This window comes from Camelus dromedarius, chromosome 14, assembly GCF_036321535.1.
Source record: "Camelus dromedarius isolate mCamDro1 chromosome 14, mCamDro1.pat, whole genome shotgun sequence".
In the NCBI taxonomy this organism is placed as follows: Eukaryota; Metazoa; Chordata; class Mammalia; order Artiodactyla; family Camelidae; genus Camelus; species Camelus dromedarius.
The window spans coordinates 23,303,570-23,319,852 of NC_087449.1; the positions used below are offsets into that span (position 1 = coordinate 23,303,570).

A 16,283-nucleotide genomic window follows, 5' to 3' on the forward strand; every position below is an offset into this window, starting at 1 on the left:
AGGATGAAAATGAGAAAATATACATGGGAACATTAAGGAAAGACAGAAAGAACCACATAAATATCACAACTATTGCATCCCCTCTCGTACTATTTTTCCAGAATGACAGCTCACCATTCCTTCTTATTAACAAGGCATCCAGGGATTCGATAGTTAGCCCAGGAAGAGGCTAAAAAAGTAACTTCTCTTTTGGAGAGTCAGACCAAGAACAGTAAGAGCTGAAACAGACCTAGATTGATTTCCAATCAAGGAAACCTAAACACTAACCAGCTCAACTTGCTGGGGCTCTGGTTTGAGAGAACAGTCATCTGTTTGCTCTGCTCCTCGGTTGATTCATTATAAATTCCCCATCCGGGTGGCTTCAATACACCTCAATATTTCTTTTGCCTTCCTCCAGATTTAGTGCTTTTTGTTCACTCATTCAACAAACATTTAACAAATACTTACAATAAACACAGAGTCAAGTATAGATTTGGGTGAGGGGGTGAACTAAACCAGGACTCTGCCTAAACAAATCCCCTGTGGAAAGGTGGGGGAAAGACTGGGGGCAAGGAAAGCAGGGAACCCATACTGCCTCCAGGATTCCTCTAGTCTGAACAAGTCTGAGCCTTCAACATATTTCACAAGGTAACTGTAAACAAAATGAGAGCCTTCAGGCTACCACCACACTAGATTACACTTGGCAAGGCAACTTCGAAACAAACCTAGATTCTGGAAATATAAATGCTGAGGGGCAAGAGTATCTCCAATCATTGTTTTTTTTTTAATCCCAGCGAATATTTACTAAATGCCTACCTAGTACCAGGCACGGGGAACCAGAATTCAAAGATTCCCAAGTGTTCAGCCCTTCGATACCTCCTCTTCTTGTCTAACCATTGTCCCTTTTCTCCCTTGGTCCAGTGCATAGTTCAACAACATAACCAAACTTTTCTGCAGTGGAGAGTTTCTGGGAGCAGGAATAAACACGTAATACAAATGCAAAGCCAACACAGCTCCCATGCCCAGTCTCACAATTCTCAACTAGCATGGCTTTTATTTACAGCTCCCACTCGCCCTTCCCGAGGTCTTTCTGTGGTCATTCTCTCTTGGAAACTCTCCTTCTAAAGTTTACACATTTTTCCTTCTGGGTCTTACCTAAGAGGATTAAACAGCAAACAAAGACTAGCAAATCTCCTCCCCAGTATACTCTACAGCCACACTCTACCATCCTTTTGTATTCTGAAAGCACAACACAAAATACTGAAAGCCTACTCTGAACCAACCACATAATCTTTTAAACGATTTTGCAAGATAGACTGTTATCCCCATTTTACAGATAAAATTGGTGTAGACACTGAAAAAGTTAAATAGCATGCCAAAAAAGCAAACAAAATAATAAACAATAGAGTCCTGCTTGGAGCTCAAGTTTTTCAAATCGAAAGATGAAGTTCTTTACTTCTCCATTCTGAGTTACAAAAGGGCTGTCAAAAAAAAAAAAAAAAAAAAAAAAAGAAGAAAAAAAAAAAAAAAGAGAGAGAGAGACAGGGAAAAAAAGAAAAGTTTTCTAGCCTTTCTGATCTTGTACCTATGGTCTCTGATATTCCTTCCAGCTTTAAAATTCTTAAAGATCATGCTAGTTAGGACTGGTTATTTACATTTTAGCATATAAAGTGTTTTCTCTTTAAAATTGATTCTCTATGCATAATCTCTTTGAAGAAAGAGCTCTTTTATGTTTGTAGGCCACATGTAAATTGCTCTGCTACAGAGTGTCTTTCTTGTCCTATGAAGAAAAGGATATAATTTTGTGTAAAATCCGTATCTTGCTTTTCAGATGGATCCTAATCTACTGCTTTGAACAAACTGGTCCAAATTCCTCATGACTGGGGCCTTGAGTTCATATTCATATAAAATAATAATCTGGAGTATTAGCACCTGCTCAGTATCAATTTCTTTTAAAACCAATATGCTTCTCCTTTACTATGTCCCAGTAAATGGTATTTGGTGAAATGAAACCTTAAACTTTAGATCTTTCAGGCAGAACTGTCAGTATCAAATAATAATTCATAAAAGTAATTAAGAAAAATCAGACTTGCAACAGAATGCTGGAGTGTTTTGAAATACCTTTGGAGGCAGAAAAAATTCTTAGATCATATATGAGGTAAAATGCGTCTAGGGATAAAAAACTGAGCTAAGATTTGAACTGTTGACAAAAAGACAAATCAGCAGTTTATGTCCAAGTTAACTGTCTACTAAAACAAAAAACAAACAAAATCAACACTCTTTCATAGGAATATAACAGAATCCAGAGTTTATCATAATCTCTAGGATACAAACAAAATTTTCTGACATGTAAAAAAAAAAAAAAAAAAGCAAAGTATAACCAATTCTCAAGAAAAAGAGACAATCACAGAGATTAACTTCAAACATTTGCAGATGTTAGAATCAGCAGAAGGGATTCTAAAGAACTATTATAACTATGCTCAAGGATTCAAAGGAAAATATGCTTGCAGTGAATGAAAGGAGAAAAATCTTAGTAAAAAAAAAAAAGAGTCTGTTAAAAAGAAACAAATGTAAATCCTAGAGCTTAAAAATACAACACTTGAAAATTTTAAATTACACCTGGAGAGGTCAACAGCAGAATGGAGATAATAGAAGTGAAGTTAAAAATCAAAAAAAAATTATCTGATCTGAAGGTCAGAGGGAGAAAAATTAAGAGAAAAAGTCAAGACAAGGAGATATCTTGGGAAATTGTAGTAAAATATCAAGGTTCAGCATATGTATAGAGTCCCAGAAAGACAGCTCAGAATGTAGTGGAAAAAACCATTTGAAGAAATAATGGGCAGAAGTCTGCAAATGTGATGAAAGACATAAATTTACAAATTCAGAAAGCTCAATAAGAAACAAGCAGGATAAATATGAAGACTTCTATGTTTTCATAGACATCTGTAGTCAAATTGCAGCAAACCAAAGATACAGAGAAAAATCTTGAAAGCAGCTATAGGGTGGAGGTGGGGGGATGACAACGCATACAGAGTAATAAAAATGTTCACTGACTTCTCAACAGAAACCATGGAGTCCACTGCATTAAAGTACTAAAAGATAAAAAACTGTCTCAAGCAGAAACATCTTTTAAGAGAAAATAGAGACATTTTCTGGATACAAAATATCATGAAAAACTAATAGAATTTGTCACCAGGAAGTCTGTACTATAAGCAAATATTAAAGAAATTCTTTAGACTCAACAGCAGTTTTAACCTTACCAAAAAATTAAGAGCATTGGAAATGCTAAGTATATTAGATTTTTCTTTTCTTTCCTTTATTTATTAAATTCATATGACAGTTTAAAGCCAAAGAAATAACACTCTCTTGTGCAGTTTGTAATATTTGTAGATGTAATAGATATGATGGCTGTAGCATAAATGATAGTAGTGGGAAAAACAAACCTGTAAGTTTGTGAAGGTTCTAGATTTTACATGAGGAGATAGAATAGTAACTTTAAATAGACTATAACAAGTTAAGGATGTACACTGTAATTTCTAAAGTATACACTTAAAACACGTAAAGAAATACAGCTAAAAAGGTAAAATTCAAAAATCCAAAGTGGGGAAAGGAGGTACTAATAAAAAAGGAGGGAGGGGGAATGGAAAACAAATAATAAAATGGTTGACCCAAATCCAACAATCAAACTAAGTATTAATTGATGAAATAGTCTCAATTAAAAGACAGAAATCATCAGAATAGCAAATAAATACGTACACACATACAGAAACAAAAACAAAAACTCCAAAACAAAAACCAACACAAAACCCCTCAACTGTATTCTGGCTACAAGATACACACTTTTAGCAACAGAGACATCGAAAGTAAATGCTGTGAGAAGAAACACCATGCAAAAATAGTAAGACATAAAGGCTGGAGTGACTATGTTAATATCAGGTAAAATAGACTTCAAGGAAAGAGCATGATCACCAGAGATGAAGAATGACACTTCAAAATGTTACAATTAATAACTCATTAGGAAGACCTAACAATCTTAAATGCGTATGTCCCCAGTAGTAAAGCCTCAAAATACATGAGGTAAAAATGCACAAAATTAAAGGGGAAAATGTACAATTCATTATACATGAAGGTATTAATACTCTTCTCAGCAAATGATAAAATTAGACAAAATAAAAATTAGCCCCAAAATAAATTATCTGAAATATCAACCAGCTTAACCTCATGGGTATATAAAGAACATATCAACCAACAACTGCATAACACACATTCTCTACAAGTTCACATGGTATATTCACCAAGACAGATCATATATGGGTCATAAAATCGTACTTTCAATAAATTAAGAAGGATTGAAATCATACAGTGTATGTTCTCTGACTACAATGGAATTAAATCAGAAATCATTAAACATAAGATACCTAAGACCCCAAATGTTTTACAAGTTGGACAAGGTACTTCAAAGTCATCCATGGGTCAAAGATAAAATCACAAGGGAAATCAGGAAATATTTAAAAACTGAATGATAATAAAAATACATCATGTCCAACTTTGTGAGGTATAACTAAAGCCATGCTTAGAGGAAAGTTGTTAGCTTGAAATTTTTCTATTTGAAAGACAGAGGTAAAATCCAATGACCTAGAGGTATAACTAAAGCCATGCTTAGAGGAAAGTTGTTAGCTTGAAATTTTTCTATTTGAAAGACAGAGGTAAAATCCAATGACCTAGAGTTCCAATTTAAGAAGAAAGAAAAAAAGCAAAATTAACCTAAAATACAAGGAAAGAAATAACAAAGAGCATAAGTCCGTGAAAAAGGAAACAAGAAAAAAAAAAGAAGAAAGCCAAGTTTGAGTTTAAAAAAATTGCTTATTATTAATTTCCTTTCCCATTTATTCTCACTTTCTCTGTTGCCTAGTTTATCCATTATACTGAGCTTTCTCAAAGAACCAGCATTTCACTGTATTGATTGTTCTCTACTATCCTTCTAAAAATATTAAAAGGTTAATAAAATTATTAATACCTTTATGCCAATAAATGTGACAACTTAGATGAAAGGGACAAATTTCTAGGGGGAAAAATTAATTTATCAAAACAGACAGAAAATCTGAAGGAGAAAAAAGGAAAGGAAAGGAAAAAAAAAGAAAAATCAAAATCCCCAGAAAACCCCCAAAACCATAGCGATTAAAGAAATGGGATGATCAAAATCCTGCCCACAAAGAAAACTCCAGGACCAGATGGTGCTGCTCTGGTGAATTCTACCAAACACTGAAGGAAGGTCTAATATCTTACTTTCCTCCAGAAAGTAAAGAAGTAGGGAATATTTCCCAACTAATTTTGTAAAGCCAGTACTCTAAAACCAAAAAGTGATAAGTAATAAAGAAAAAAGAAAGGAAAAGCAGGAGTTTGGAAGGGCAGTGTGGGCTGCAGTTATAACTATGGTGGTTACCTCTTTCCGAACACGATATTTGAGGAAAGATTTGAAGGAAGCAAGGGCCATGGGGATACATGTTAGAACAGAATGAGTACAAAGGCCCTAAGGCAGGAATGTGCCAAGAAACAGCAAGGAGGCAACTGCAGCATTCTGAAGGTCAATGTTTGGAAAGTTTATGAAGGGAGACAGAAGGGATTAACCGTTAAGTACAATGTTAGTGAAATACAATGAGGACCCTCAATGGGAGAACTGGTGTGTATAGACACCTCTTGCGATGAACTGTGCCTCAAAGGGGAAGAAAGAAACAGGACAGTAGTTGGAGGGGAAGGTGGGGTCAAGGGAAGGGCTTTTAATTTGTGTGTTTAAGATAGAACAGCATGTTTCCATGCTGAAGGACATGATCCTGACAAACGAAAATGCATCCCCTTGCAGAGAGGGGGAGACCATTGGAGGAACGCCCTTGGCCCAAGTCAGGTACGTCTCCTCTCTAGGTACCCAGTTCTCCTACCAACCCGCCCATTGCAAAAGAGTTCCGACGTCTTCTAAAATCAGCCTCTGCCAACAATCAGTAGTGTATGAAACACTGAATTAACTATGACAATATGCTCGCCATTTCATTGAATAAATGGTTAACATAAATCACTAGAGCACTTGAGAAAAATGAGAGCAAACTCTTGCAACGTGGCCAAGGTAGCTGATTCCTTTGGTCATCCAATCGAGGCCCCAAGAAGCTTTTTCTCCTTTTGTTTTTTCCTTCACTGCTTTGTGTTTTATAGATCATACTTTGCTATCTCCCGGGGCACCTGATCAAAAATTTGTTTCTTGATGCAGGTTCAATTCAGATAATGCCCTTATTTGATCACACAACTTAATTTCTTAAAGTATTAAAAAATGAAGCCTATGGGAGGTGCTCCACACAAGAATGTGTGCATGGGATTTTTTATTTTCCCAAGGCTGTTGTCATAGTTTTTCTTGGCAGCAAAGCTACAATATACTGAACTAATTAAAGATTTAAAACACATTGTTAGGCAATTTAGAACCATACTCTGAAGGTTAATTTAAAAGAAATAATGAGGAAAAGGTCTATACAAGGATAAGTCTATATCATAGAGAGTTTTGTGGCAAGAGTCAAAAATCACAAAATGTTTTTTTATTAGTTTTAATTACTTTGCTCCTCTAACCAGAAGGATATTAACATGTTAGATTTACTGCCAAATTATATAGTATACATAAGTTAGATCCAACTCTGAATAAGATTTGATTAGTAAAAGGAAAGGGCAAGAACCCAAGGGTTCTAGTTTTCATTACCCCAAAGGAGAAATGATGGATAGAAAACACAAATCAGTATTCCAGATACTACGAAATACACAAAAACACACATAAAGAAACGGTTCCCTTCCAGCTAAAGACTGTGAGCTATAATTAAGACGACATAGGTCAATATTCTCCTTTGAATAACTAATCTGTTTTTGGTTTATCAAACAAATCTTACAAGCAGTTGTAATTGTTCCTATAATTGTTAAGAGGCTAGTATCCTGGATGAAAGTGGAAACGACCTCTAGGGGCACTGAGTCCCCCGAACAGGTCAGAGCCAGAGATCTGGGAAATAAGCCAGTGCGAGACCCTGATGTCACCCTATGAATTGGATATCATCTGGAGATCTTGAGCATCCACTTCGATGACAGCACAGATCACCAAAGCTGAGAGATAAACCTCAGGGCTTGGCCAAGATGGGAAATCTGATAGGAGACACTGCATAAAATTGGAACCCAAAGAGCTATGCTCTCAGTATAACAGGAGAATACAGAGGAGACAGCCAGAAAACTAGAAAGACTCTACAGATAATTGGAAATTTTAGAAGATAGTTTTAAACAACTTATAGATCAAAGAAGAAATGACAATGAGAATTGGAATACACCTAAAACTAAACAATAAAAATAACATATATCATAGGTAGCCACTATTACCATACTGGCACAATACTTTTCCAGAGTTCAGTGCAGCAGGACACAGAAAAGAAATAAAATGTCTAAGAATGAGAATGAGGGAATCAAATTTAATTGGCATATATGATTATCTACATAGACAACCAAAGGAATCTACAGGTAAGTTATTAGAACTAATATGATAGCTTAAGAAGATAACTGGATGTGAAATAAATATGTAAAACTCAATTGCAACAGAAAAATATAAATTTTAATTATATTATAATATAAACAAAAAAATCTAGAAACAAATCCCACATGCACGAATATTCAAGTCTTTTGTGAACAAAATTCTAAAACTATGCTAAAAGACATTGCAGAATTTCTAAGTAAATTAAGAAATATATCACATTAATAAAGATACCCTCCCAAATTGATCGACAGATTTATTATAATGCCAATTAAAATCCCAATAGGGTTTTCAATTGGACAAGCTAATTCTAAAATTCACACATAAGAACAAACGGTCCAAAATTCTTACATAACAGCAAAGAGCAACAGATGCTCTCAAGAAAATAAAGGGGATGGTGCTACCCTTCTAAACATATACTGCTGGCACCACGAAAGATACATCAACGGAACCAAATGAAACTCACACATACGTGGGAAATTGACTAATGATGGAAAACAGATTTAAAAGACAAACTGTTCAATAGATGGTGCAAGAACACTTGGAAATGAATATGCGACAGGGGCAAAGTAGCTGAGAGAAAGCAGCAAGGTACATGAATACCTACTTCACATCCAATACCAAAATCAACATTAATTTCTTCAATGAGAAAGGCAAAAGTTTTACAAGACAGTATAGGAGAACATCGTTATATCTTTGGGTCAGAAAAGAGTTTAACAATGCAAAATAATCAGAACAAAAGGGCAAAGTGCTGTCTAAAAAAACTAACTCTGTTAAAATCAAAACTTCAATTTCTTAAGTGATGATGTCATAAAGAAAATGAAAAGAAGCCACACATTGGGAGAACACATTTATGAAACATAAACCTACAGAGGAATCTAAAATGGTAACCACTGGCCATATGTGGCTATTTTAATTAAAATTAGTTAAAATTAAATAAAATTTAAAATCTAATTACTCAATAGCCCTGGCTTCATTTCAAATGCTCAGTGGCCACATGTGGCTCACGGCTTCTTGATTAGTGCCAACCGGAATGGAACATCTCCATTATCACAGGAAGCTCTCTTGGACAGAGCTCATCAAGAACATGCACTGAATATTTAAACTTCTCATATAAACAGACAACCCAGTTTAAAAAATGGACAAAAGATGTTAGCGGATATTTGACAACAACAAAACACACACATACACACAAAATGTACCATAAATATGTACAAAGTCATTTCAACCTCATTAGTAATCAGAGTAAAACAAATTCATTAGATACAATTTCAGGCACCCCATTAGCAAAAGATTACAACTCAGCAATACCAAGTACTGAAGATGGTCCAGAGCAGCACATTTCTACACTGTCTGTAGGAAAGTAACCCATGGCAACCACTGTGGAAGCAGTTTGGCATTGTCTAGTCACGTTGAACACTCTGATACCCAGTAATTCTACTCTAGAGAGGGATTCCTAACCTGAGGTCAACAGTCCCTCTCCCCATCTAAGCTAAATAATGAATTGAGGGATATTGATATATATGCGTATATATGCATATATACATATATGTATCTCTCAAATACACACACACACACACACAAGCAAAGGAATGGCTAACAAAAAACCAGGATAGAATTCTTTCTGGGCGAGGGAGGGAGATACCACCTGGGACAGTCAAAATAGGGCTTTCTAAGTACTGTAATGCTGTATTTCTTTAGATGGGTAGTAGGCTGAGATGCTCATTTTAATACAGAATTTCTTCATTCTGCTCTTTACATGTTTGATGTGTTCCATAATTTAAAAAAAGCCAGCTTACTTACTTATTAGCTAGGACCCTTGATCTTTCGGAACTTGGTTAGTAATAGTAACTCCCCCGACCTTACAGAGTTATTCTGAAGTTTCAGGGAGATAACGTATGAAAGTGTGAGCGACTGTGATGGGGGCTGTTTTCTAGAAGAGGGAACAGAAGAAGTAAGCACTGCCCTAAAGATTTCATCCTGGGTACCGTCCAGGATCACAGGGCCCAGAGGTCCTGGGCAGTTATTAATCAAGTCGAGAAGACGAGGAGACACCAGGAGTCTCTGTTTTCTCACTTTAGAAGGGGGATAACTCCTGTCCAATTCAAGTCACAAGAGTACCATGATACTGAAGTGAGAGCAGAATATCCTGTAAATATGCAAATACAAACTTTTATAAATGATAGCGGAATGATAACTTATCTCCAAATACTGGATGCAAAAAAGGCATAAGATCTAGTTTGTTCAGGCTTCTTCCAGAGGACAGACTCAATAGACTAGAGAAAAGTTAAAAGTAACTTGTGGGTCAGGAGAAGAGAGAACTTTTTGCCAATTAAAGAGGAGATGTAGAAATGACAAGGTGGTGATTCTCCTTCATTTCACTTAATTCAGCTAAAGGCAGTTCAGCAAACTCCTGTTTTGTATGAAAATATCAGCTAAAAAAATAAACTCCATTGAAATAAAAACACAGGTAATATAACTTAGTGTCAAACTTATTTTTGAAACTCTCTCTCTTATTAGCCATGAGACTACAGCTGACTTATTCTACCTTTTGGAGTTTCACTTAACTCATCTGTAATAAGGACAGTGCCTTTCCTTCAAGGTTACATGGAAAAATCAATGTAATAATATATTGAAATCACCAGTGTTCTGTAAGTGCTCCATCAGCTGCTGTAATTTTTAGAAATTGTCATGGAAGGCTTCCAGACTTGTTCGCAGCGAGATAAGTAAAGCAATGACATCAGATCAAGAAAACAAAACAACTTTCATGTTTAAAGAGAGCTGAAGGAACAACTTGTATCTGTTACTTCAAGGAAAGTGGCAAACTGATACCCCTGGATCAGCTTCTTTAAAGTGTTATCAAATGGCCTTTGGTCTCCCAAAAAGTTTTCTTGAGTGTGCTTTGTGTAGAAACCTTCCCCTATAAAAAAACCCTTTTAAATTCCATGACCCTAAAGCACTTTCCACTTTGCTAGAATAAAAATAAGACGGGAATTATGAAGATAAGACTTGATACAGCAAACCACATTCACTACAATTTCAGGTCACTTATTTTTAAAAATATCTAAAGCTAAGAAAAAGGGTACCTACATAATGGCTGTGTCCTCTAAATTTAACCTGCAGAAACCAATAAAAAATCTTTAATGTCTATAAACAGGAAATGCTGAACTTCAAGAAACCACAGTAATTTATTATAAATAAATAACTATCCTATAAATAACTTCACTTCAATGACAGTTGCAAAACTTTTCCCTCTTGTATAGCACTTCTGAAGTTCCTATCAAGTCAAGCTGTTTTCCATGAATAAAATAAAGGCGGCAAACCTCAGAAAGTTTCGATTATTATGTATTTTCCTATAGTTATCTTCCTATTCCGTGGAAGCACTCTGCTACATTCTGGTTTTTAGCTTGGGCTGTTTTTTACTTAAGTTTCCAACCTAGCTTCAAATTACCAGTTGACAGTCACACAGTGTAATGAAGTTGGTGGATTCGCTGAAATTAAAACCCAGAATCCTCTTTACCACTCTTCTTTTCAAGCACAGATGCATTATTTATGACCAAGGTCACCCACACTATGTTTTAATTTAGGAAGCAGTCAGTCCATCTGAAGCCAGCTATAAATAAAGCAAATAGAATCTGGCCTCAGAACTTCTTGACCCCACAGAGCATTAAAAGGAGATGGGAGGAAAGAGGCAGTGGAAGAATACAAGAAGAGGAAAGAAAAGTAAAGAACAAAAGCAACCAACATCCACTCAGCTGCTTCTAGGCCAGAATCTTCCACCAAAGGATTTCCCTTACTCTCAGTTATTCTGACATTACTTCATTTAATTCTCACAACCCCATCAGGCAGATATTATGTTCACCTGATTTAGCTCAGAGGCTAACGTGTAGTTTACACTATAGCTCAAAAGGCTAAAACTGCTTACTGGGAGCCATGGAGTAGGCAGGAAAGCCAGAATTTGACCCGGGGTTTGTCCGAGTCCAAAGCCTGGGCACTTTTTCCTATGTCAGATGAAATAATTTTTAATATTTTAAAATGTGAGTAATTTAGGAATTTCCAAAACAATAAAAAGGAAACATAGTATTTTCCAAGTATAACACAAATAGCAGAAAACCATCCATATATAACCATAACTTCAACTGCTTATAAGTACTTGAAGTAGGAGGTTGTCACCATCTTGCTTAAGATGTACATGAAATCATATATAAAGAACCACAGACAACCTCATGCAGAGACTGGGAAAAGTAATGAAGCCACGTCCAAAAGCAAGACACATAATGTCAAGCACTAAGTAGCCTCTTACCTGCTGTACCTCACTTTCTCCGTTAGAGATTTTCTCAGTGTAAACAAAGGAGTTGAATATCCGCTGCAAGGAAAAGAAAACGAACATTAGCTTTTCTAAATAAGACAGCCATTTTCTATATGAATGTGTGTGTGTGTGTGAATAATCTGTTTACAACACAAATAGAGTCAAGCAGAAAAATTTAATCAAGAGTTATTTTACACAGAGAAATCCAAATATCAGCCAAAGTCAATCAAACATATGTAAGCAATACCCAGGCACTTCTGTAGTGAAATAAACCAGATGTTACACTGTATTTTTCATTTTCAAAAATACATTTAATTATAGATTTCCGGAGCCCATGCCATTTTATCCGACTGGTATAATCTGACAAAGTTGTGTTTCTCATTTAAATCCTGCACTCCGTGAATGCCCTAATTGTTTACAGACACTACCATCTAATGTAATAAAGCTCTTTCAAAAGGATTCTTTCCATATTCTCTCATGTCCCTGTCCAACTGGTACCTACCCAATATTATCTATCACCTCCAATACCCGAGCACCCTCTTGAAAGAGTAATGTAGTAGGGCTTGCCAAGTATGTGTGGCCTTTAGAGAGGATCTAGTTCTTACGTGCCAGGAAGTGTGACAGCCGCGCCAAGACACCAGTCCAGACTGCGGCACACAAGCACACACATCCTCCCACTGGTCTCTGCCTGGCTAGCACCCACTCCTGCAGACACTGCCTCCATTTACAACATCTCTGCAGACTTACGACTTTACCAAACCTACTAATACCGGCCAATCACAAGAGGTTAACACATAACAAACTAAAAAAAATGAGAATCCAAGAAATGTATTGTTAGAAGCTTAAAAAAAAAAAAAAAAACCCAGCAGCCTCATCATTTATCCTAAAACTTTAAAGATAGCTCTGGAACTCTCTCCAGATGAGTAAGGAGTCAAGACTTGGGAGATGTCAGCCAAAATTTCCCTTTTTCATTTCTATCCTACTGCCAAAGGTTTGTCAGCATCTGGGACAGCTTCCCAGACAGCCTAACAAACCTGCACGGCTGTGGTGAGGAAGACAAGCACCAAGTTCATCAAGTGCTGTGCAAGTGAAGGAAGATCAAGGCGCTGGCGCTGGGGGAGGACAGAGCAGGGAGGGAGGGGGAAAGGAAGCAAACATACTTGGGAAGGATTGAGATGGAATTAGTCTGGCAAATTTTAATTATGAATGGTTGTAATTTCTCAATGCAGCGCTCATTCATTCAACAGGTGTTTATTGTCCTTTACTTTCCTAAAAATGACTCTGCTGACAGGAAAGGTGTAGACTGTAATGGTGATAATGATATTGGCTACTATTTATTAAATGCTTACTGTGGGGCAAACACTAGATGTTACATCTGTATGCTTATTTAACTCTCATAAAGTACCTTTGTGATGGGCACTATTATCTCCATTACACAGGTGCGGAAACAGAAGCATATTTTATTGAGTGCCTAATGCAACGCACATTGTACCTCAGCACATACCTTATTTAATCTTCATAAGAAAATTACTGCAGCTCCAAAGATGAAAAACTAAGACCCTGGGAAATTAAATAACTTACCCAAAGTCACCTGGCAAGGTTGGAATTTGAACCTAGGCAGTGTGATACTAGTTATGGCGCTACTAACCCCACTGTCTCCTAAGCCTTTATTACATGGTTGCTTGACGCATATGAGAAACATTCCTGTTAGGAGCTAACACCCAAACATCATGCAGATCAACAAAACCTTAAGTGTAATTCCAAAATTCAAAAGGCTCTGAAAAAGCAAAAGTTTTGCATAACACATTACTAGCAAAATGACATGACCTGAGCTTACTGGCAGTACATCCTAACTTGAACTGATGGGTATTTATAGTTGACCTGCTCGAATAAATAGTTTGGTGCTACCACCAAGCAGTTTTTGCCCCTCTCCTTCTCCCCATGGGGAACGGTGTTAGTGAAAGGCCAGCAGAACCTAGACAAGTAACTCACAACTGAACAAGTCAGCCAGTCACGTCTGGTCCAAGGTTAAAAGTTCAGGCTTAGTTGTGCGCATGAGATTTCAAGGTACAGAGTGAGTTTCCATTATGCGCTAGGTTAACAGACAGTTGCAATCTTTCTTAAAATGCAGGGACTGCTAAACCCAGCTCTCAAAGGCTTATTATTATTAGGCTTAGTGCTTTCTTAGTTTACAATTTCACATAAATGATCACATTTGATCCCCACAACAGCCCTGTGTGGGAGGCAGTGATCTGAAACCAATCTTACAGATTAAAAACTACGGCTCAGAAGTCAGAAAATGTATCACAGGTGAAAAATTCAAGTGTTGAGGTCTAAATTTAGGGATTGAGTTAAAAACAGGCATTGCTTCTAGCAAAGCTATTAAATTTACTCATCTCACCTTTTTGTTCAGGATAATCTTGGACTCCTAATACCAACTATAGGGGGAAAAAAATGAGAACTTGGGGGGCTTCTTTCTATCCATTTTAAGCAAGATATAACATGCTCGTATGATTTTATATACACACACACACATATATACACAAAGTTATATATATATATAAGACCAACATTAGGAGTATAAGTGTCCTAGACAAAGATTTAATCTTTTATTACTTTCTATCACTACTTAAAACTGTGAAAGGAATAGAATACAGAGTTTTCTGGGGATTTTTTTTCATTTGAGTCAGGAATTCCAAATGACATACGGAGCTGACATTTTGGTGACCTCAAGAGTTTCTTAGTTGTTAAAGGACGTGAAAAATAGACATGGGAAAAAGCCTTCCTACAACATGGACAAGAAGAGCAATCCCTTCAGTAACAGGGGGTGTGGGTAGGTGGGCATTCCACATTCTATTTCCAACTTGTCGCTTTCCCTTATTCCAGTTCCCTGAAGGACCATAGGAATTCCAGAAATTTGAACTGTTAATGTGAGCACAACCTCTCAAGTAACTCTCCTCAGTGTACAAATCCCTGGAAGTAAAGGCAAAGATACTGCTCGTCCTTGCCCATCAGTCGTCTTTCTCATTCTCATCAAATACTAGAAGTAAAAATACATACGCTTTATTGTACAGTGAAAAGGTCGTTAAAAATGGGTGACGGGTTTTAACAGGTTATTTTAAGGAGAAATAGCTTATTGAATCCTCTTTCTCAGGTATATTTATTTTCATAATCGAAAGACCACCACAACAAGATGACTTGCTTATTCTTACACCCAGGACAACTGAGTACTCTGATCTAAAAACAAAACTGACCTTTCCCTCATTAAAACACACACTTTGGGAAACTGGCAGTTATCTTCCAAAGTTAATTATACGAATATCCTATGACCCAGCAGTTCCCCATCCTTGGTGTATGTACCTTGCAGAAATATGTTCATGTTTATCAAAAGAAAAGCTTAAGAATGTTCATAGCAGCACAAGTCATAAGAGAGAGCCCCAACCTGGAAACTATCCAAATGCCTATCAGCAAGAGAAGAGACAAATTGTGTGTACTCACACAGTGGAATATTCAGGCGAGATGAGAAATGAACACACAATCGCAACACGCATCAACGTGATGACTCTCACAAACATAATACTGAGTGAAAGAAGCCAGACCCTAGAACACAATATAATTCCACTTATTTCAAGTTCAAAAACAGGCAAAACTAATCTAGCCTGGCCTGTTAGGCGCCAGGATAGTGGTTACCTTTTGTGGGAGAGTGAACAGAAACGGGCATGAAGCCCGCTTCGGGGTGCTGAAATGCTGTTTCTTAATCTGGGTCCTGGTTGCAGGGACGCGTTCACTTTTGTGAGAATTCATCAAGCTGTACACTTATGACTGTGCACTTTGCTGTATGTACACTATACTTCAATAAATTTACTTGAAGCTTACATTCTAGGCAGTCTCTTTAAAATACACCCTTGTCAAATGTTTTCATATATTTTTAAATGATTTATGGATTTTTTAAAAGGACAAGAATCTATACAATTATAAATTCTAATATGGGCTATTTTAAATTCTGAAAAATCTACACCCCAATCTGCAATCCAGATGAAATTGGCCTGTACCAATGCCGAGAGCCACCTAGAAATTCACGGATAAGGTCTCTGGAGCCTTCCCTGAGGCTACATATTAATTGCTCCCTTATATTCTAAGTGCCTAACATGACTTAGTTCTTCAGCTTCCCATCCAATGGTACTGTACTAACCTGAATTTTCAGCAGGAAAAAAGGAGACTTGATCTGACTCTCATCCAACCTGCATGCTCAAAACTTACATAACACAATTTAATCAAATCTCTTTGCATATTCTGCTGTTTTATTCCCTAAGCACTGTTTCCCCCTCCTCCACCAAAGAGAAGTTTCAACCCAAATTAAGTTGGAAATTAAAGAGTCATGTAACACTGGAATATAGTTCCCCCTACCTCTCATGTAAGAGCAGAAAAAAGCCATCCTGCTGTGTGTGTGTG

The 16,283-nt window shown here is 36.7% G+C and overlaps 1 protein-coding gene across 3 annotated transcripts in view; it reads right to left on the bottom strand.

Moving 5' to 3' along the window:
- Nucleotides 1-16,283, bottom strand: part of CACHD1 (cache domain containing 1) — a 197,945-nt gene that overhangs the window by 108,190 nt on the left and 73,472 nt on the right. For all 3 annotated transcript variants that reach the window (XM_031465300.2, XM_031465301.2, XM_064493506.1), the window contains exon 2: nucleotides 11,826-11,888. In XM_031465300.2, coding sequence (XP_031321160.2) covers nucleotides 11,826-11,888 — 63 coding nt within the window. The remainder of the gene's footprint in view (nucleotides 1-11,825; nucleotides 11,889-16,283) is intronic.